The sequence below is a fragment of the Rutidosis leptorrhynchoides genome, chromosome 3 (assembly GCF_046630445.1).
Source record: "Rutidosis leptorrhynchoides isolate AG116_Rl617_1_P2 chromosome 3, CSIRO_AGI_Rlap_v1, whole genome shotgun sequence".
NCBI classification, from domain to species: Eukaryota; Viridiplantae; Streptophyta; class Magnoliopsida; order Asterales; family Asteraceae; genus Rutidosis; species Rutidosis leptorrhynchoides.
Window position 1 is genome coordinate 134624419 of NC_092335.1, and position 6137 is coordinate 134630555.

The following is a 6137-nucleotide window of genomic DNA, read 5'->3' on the forward strand; positions in this document are numbered from 1 at the left end:
GCTTATAATCAACTTACAGATAACTTAACCATCCCGGCATAGCCTGGGTGGCCACCAGGACTTCCAATGAAGTAAGAGGTCACGGGTTCGATTCCCTTCAAGGCAAAATACCTTGGGGCGAGCTCCATTTAGTGACTAATTGACTAGAGGATGCTTTGTCTGGTAGCGGTGGAGGTCTGGCTTGCCGTTTACCCGGGGTTTATCAACTAGAGGGGAGCCATTATGGCTCGTCGCAAAGGAGGTTCCTCGTAAAAAAAAAAAAAAAAAAAAAAAAAAAAAAAAAAAAAAAAAAAACTTACAGATAACTTTGTGTTGATAAAATAAAAAAGTAAATCCACCACAAAATATCTATCATTCATATGCACCTACCTAAACACTCACAAGAGCCTTTCATTTAACACAGATTTATATAAATTTATATTCATACAAAAAAATGTTCAGCTTAGGTTTTCAATTTTCCAAGTTTCGTCGTGTAAGTTGACAAAATCATCATATAAGAGTCGTCCCAAAAGGATTAGTAGTTTGAGGATGAGTGTTACTGACTGGGAACGAACTAAACCCTGGATCAACAAAAGGGTTTGGTGGAGCCATCATCAGAGTCTGCTGCGGCTGTGCAGGTTCGTATGAGCCGAAAGGGTTAGCCTGGTGTGAAACCATGGCTCCAGTTTGAGGTGCAGCAACAAATGGATCCCCTGTTTCAAATGGGTTGGGTGCTGGTGACCCGTACACAGGCTGCTGTGATGCTCTGTATGCTCCTTCATCATACAAACTGTTGAGTGTGAGTGAATCCAATCCACCAGCCTGTCCACACAGTAATTGATTATAAATTTGAATTGTGCAAAGTAAAACCAAATGATTATGTCAATATGGGTAATGGGTCAAAATGGTGAATACCAGTTGCCTGTCTTGAAATGAAGATATATCGGTACTGGGAGTGGAGACTAGGGCGAGTTCCCATCCAGTTAGATCGAGATCTTTTGTTTGACCACCCACAAAACCATTAGACGCATTATCTAAATAAAAACAAAATTAGACATTTCGGTTAGGCCAAACAATATAGATTAAATCAACGCTGACCTGCCAAAAATTACTGATTACTTACCGGTTGTAACTATTGCAAGAGCCAACGCGTTACTTTCCTCAATTGTTGATGCATTTGGTGCATCCAAATTCATCCCCTGATCCAACCATACAAGTATAAATATTAGAACGCACATCTCATTTTTCAATTCATATAAACAACAGTTTTGATTTTTATTTTATAAATGAAAAGTACGTATAATGTATTACAAGTAAATCATCGGGGTCTTGACTAGTCAAAGTTGGTGGAGGATTCGGCAGTGTAGGGTCAGAAATGTCATTTGACACAACAAAATCATCCACAAGTTCGGGTTTAGCTTCGTAGACGGGCGAATTCACATCTTCGGGAGCCTCGGTTTCTTCTTCGGGTTTATATGTAAGCATAAGCCTCTCGGGAAATTCCTGAAAATAGAAAACATAAAATAAAATAAATAAATAAATAAATGAGAAAATCACATAAAAAATAATAAACCAAAAAAATACCAATGTCTCTACTGGGACGGATACCATCCTTGGTGCTTCACTTATGTACTCCTCCATAGTCACAAGAAAAGACTGGGGAGGCTGCAAAATGTTTAAAAACAAACAATTAGATGATTACCAAAAATACCCTTGTACCAACTTTATTCAATACAAGAAATGGAGGGTAATTTAGTAAACTTGCCTCTCTAAGAACGGGAAACTGGAAGTTTCTAGCTAGTTCCAATCCTTTACAAACTTCATAAAAGTCGGAAGGGCTCCCAGCCTGTAGACAATTCAATTATACATTACAATTGTTTTCTGTTCTTCTTCACCACAATTAGATTACAATTTAGGATCGTAAATTGTAATTCATAACTCAAAGTGTCACCTGTTGGCCGGCTCGTTTATATATATCTAATGCTTTTATGGCTTCATGTCTTGGCATCTCAAAAAACTGACATCATGAATGGATGGCTGATGGTCATGGATAAAATAAGAATAACAACTGAATATCGTGTTTTTAAAGTGAAGGATGAAGAATTACCTTATCAATAAGATTTATGATTCCATCATTTACTGCACAATAAATTTTAAAGCTCTCTTTGAGCACCAAAGCTAGAGCGTATTGTATGACATAATTACCAACAGCTGCTCCTTCAGGCTGCATCAGAAAAAGAACAATGTTCATAAAATGAAACTATCGAATGTTTGCTTCTACGAAAGAGAAGGTAACATACTCGACATCCCATAAGACGGTACAATAGCTGCTGTAAAGACGGCAACTGCTCCAATAGTTGCTCACTGTCCAAATCCCTAGTTCTGCTATAACCCTGCAGTTATAAAGAAACTGTTACATCAGGACTCTATTTCTGACCCGTCCAATTTGCCACCTCTAGTTAACAATGTGCAAGTGTAACTTGGTTCAAAATGTGGAAACATGTGTGCATACCTTATCATCACCTTGTGCAGCTCTGGGAATACGTTCAGCTTCAATATCATACTTCAAATGTTTATAGCATTCGAGCCGTTCCTCTAAGAACAGTCCATACGTACGAACCCAAGCAGAACAATCCCAAGCTGAATAATCATTTCAAACCTCATACACCATAACCTTAAATCACAACGTTAATTAACATAAATAAACAAGAAAAGGTGTCGGTGATAACCAATTGGGCTAGAATCATCTTTAAAGTTAGCTAACTGCAAAACACGCCCTCTCTGTTGAAAATTCAAAAGTTCTTCCCTAAAAGTAGGATCACCATCCCTTAACGCCCTATGAATAACTACCAACGTCTTCAATGCAACCTGATAATTATTAATTAACATAAAATTTACACATTACATGCCAACCCTAAATTTCAATAAAGCGTAAAACTAAAAGTACCGTCCAATTGCTCGTTTTCGCTAATCGCCTTGCTAAGGCATGTAAACAGTATTGTACATCTGCTCGAGGTCGAATCGAAGACGTAGCAGCCAATATTTCTACAACAAAACACACATCATTTCATATTTACATTTACTACTTACAATTAATTAATACTTTAACATCAAATTAACTCATTAATTATCAATATACAGATTAAAAAAAAAAAAAAAACTCACTTCTGATGTGTCTCTCCTTAGGTGGACACTCAATGTGATTTGTAGCTTTAACAATCGCAACATCAACATCCTAATTTACATAACAGAAATATAAATTCCGTATTTAAGTATACGCATAGATGTGTATGTATACATTTATATTTTAATTTCAATATATAAATCAAATTAATATTCAATATTTAAAGATAGAGATAAGGATAAGGATAATTAAAATGCTAATTATGGAAACATATGAAAATTGAACCTTGAAATCGCTATTAACGTGTGCTAAACCGACGGTAGTTTGATCTTTTAGGGCACCGTACGCTTTCCGCCAAGTTTGCATAGTAGCCATTGTTACAGTTAGGGGTTTTCCGATTAAATCGGAACGTATCTCGATTGATCTGTAGTGAATCAGAGGGAGGTTGGTTGGTTGGTTACTTACTTGTATCTTGTTCTAAAGAATCTAACAGTGTTGAAAATCGGTTATTATGATTTTTATTTAAATTTAATTTTCAAGCGTTATGTTTATTTTATGTTTATAAGTTTTCAGATTTGGTTGGTATACCGTCATCATGTATATTGGTCCCTTATTTTTGTAACTTTATTTGAAAATTAAGTAAAGTATAATACGGTGTATATGTTTTCGATTTAAAATATATATATATATATATATATATATATATATATATATATATATATATATATATATATATATATATATATATATATATATATATATATATATATATATATTAATATTAATTATTACTCATATTAACATTTTCAATAAAGGTTTAGTGGATTTTTTTAAAGCAATAAATAATTTTATTAAGTTGGAATATAACTGTACAGATACACCAAGTTTGATACCACTATTGAAGTTCTCGAGCTATATATATATTGACAATCCTATTTTCATTATTACACAAAAGGATTCATAAAACCAAATTAGTCGATGCTTGTTTTGTTGTGTGAAGCATCATCATATGATATTGGGTTTTAAAGGTTTCTTTTTACCATTGGCACAAAATTCACTCGAAGCTTTTTGATTGAATATCGTTAACCATAGTTGCGCAAGTAGATTTATCTTTACCAAAGACGCAAGCATTTTGATTTTTCCATAATATGTATCTGGTTATTCATGTGATAGCTTGCCATAAGTTCGATACGAGAGATGATTTAATGCTCAGGTTATTGCCATCGAAGATTTCCATCTTGCTCAAAGTGATGGTGAAATAGGGATCACCAAATACAATCCCACACCTGTATTGAATATTTGCATTTAAATAACGAGTGGTCTATAGTTTCAATACCTTCATCACATACGAGACAATTAATCGAATGGAGATCGATACCACGTTTGGCTAGTTCGAGTCTAACGGGGAGCTTGTTTAGTTTTGCTCTCCAAAGGATGATACCGATTATTTGAGGAATCCAATAATTGGTCAAAGTTGGATTTGACTGAGGTGCATTTGAATTAGTTGCTTCAACAATAACGGAGTTAAAGGATTGTGTATTGAATTTTCCATTTGGAGCGAAAATACAGGACCAGTAATCGGGCCCTTTACCTGAAATTTTGGTAGCTTTTATAGAGTGTATTAGCTGTGTCCGTTCGTCTTCAGCGCGCTATTTTGGAGTTGTGATACAGTTTAAAGTGAAAATATTACCCTGATTTGTCCAGATAACTCGATCAGCAACATATATGTTTGTATTTGATACTAATCTGAAGAGTCTCGGTAATCTGTCTTTGAGAATAGCAGGTCCGCACCAAGGTTCTAGCCAGAATTTCGTTCAGCATCCTTTACCAATCACTTTAACAAACGAGTTAGAGAAATCTCACCCTAACTTATTTAGGGTGGGCCCGAGATTAACTATACTACACCAAGTTCTACCGTTGAGATTTCTAATAGAATTAATATCATAAGATTGAAAAATATTCAACCCACCATATTGATAGTTGTGACAACCCGGAAATTTCTGACCAAATTTAAACTTTATCTTTATATTATTCCGACACAATAAGCAAAGTTTGTTAAGTTGAATCTCAAGAAGTGTAAACTGTATTCATACATTCATTTAACCTTGACCAAACCCTGACGATTCACGAACCATTATAATTGGATTGGAAAATATACGTGTGTGTATATATATATATATATATATATATATATATATATATATATATATATATATATATATATATATATATATATATATATATATATATATATATATATTTTACAAAAATATAATATTAACTTAGTTAAAAAAACGTCCTGATTTAAAATAATATATTTTGATAAACAACGAATCACTGATTTATAGAAGCAAATGACCACAACGCTCAATTTTATAAGTTACATTTTTTATAAGGTAATTTATTGATGAGTAAGTCAAATTATTAATAAGGGTACACGTCGCGTAACGTAAAAGGCTAGTTTTCTAAACGTACGAAAGTACGTTCAAAAAACCGAAAGTGGTACACGAGTCGAGTATCAACGTACGAGTCAACGGACCTAAAATTACAAGTCAACTATGTACATGAATATAATATAATATATATATAATTAATATAAATTATATATATTATATATATAATAATATGTCGACAAACAAGAAAACAAAAAAATTGTGAGCTGGATTTTGGGGCCATGCGACCGCATGAGAAATAGGCATAAAACCCATGTGATCGCATGACAGTCAGAATTCAGAAACATTCTATAAATTGGCCAGTTTGCTCAACACACACAGACATATATTCATTTTTACTCCGTATTTATTATTATTATTATTATTATTATTATTATTATTATTATTATTATTATTATTATTATTATTAATCTTATTATTATTAGTAGTATTAATATTATACATAAAATACTACGACGAGGTCTTGAGCGTGTCACTTTCAAAATGGGTTTTCAAGCGGGATAGAGCTAAGGAAATTATGGGTAATGTTCGGGGGTATATTTATGAATCAAACCTAGTGTTTATCATCTTCGTTACGTCTA

General features: G+C 33.4%; 1 protein-coding gene across 3 annotated transcripts; it reads right to left on the minus strand.

Annotated features, from left to right (window-relative positions):
• Nucleotides 1–315: 315 nt before the first annotated feature.
• Nucleotides 316–3614, minus strand: LOC139896840 (putative clathrin assembly protein At2g01600). 3 transcript variants are annotated; one of them, XM_071879484.1, is made up of 14 exons: nt 3389–3614; nt 3145–3214; nt 2927–3024; nt 2709–2835; nt 2492–2619; nt 2280–2372; nt 2087–2203; nt 1931–1996; nt 1745–1825; nt 1564–1644; nt 1291–1482; nt 1103–1178; nt 895–1013; nt 316–801 (listed from the first exon to the last, which is right to left on the minus strand). In XM_071879484.1, the coding sequence occupies exons 1-14, from the start codon at nt 3476–3478 to the stop codon at nt 490–492; spliced, it is 1650 nt and encodes a 549-aa protein (XP_071735585.1). In that variant the 5' UTR covers nt 3479–3614; the 3' UTR covers nt 316–489. The 3 variants fall into 3 exon arrangements, with proteins under 3 accessions (XP_071735585.1, XP_071735586.1, XP_071735584.1); XM_071879485.1 differs by having other exon boundaries at nt 1588–1644; nt 2709–2847; XM_071879483.1 differs by having other exon boundaries at nt 2709–2847.
• Nucleotides 3615–6137: the final 2523 nt, after the last annotated feature.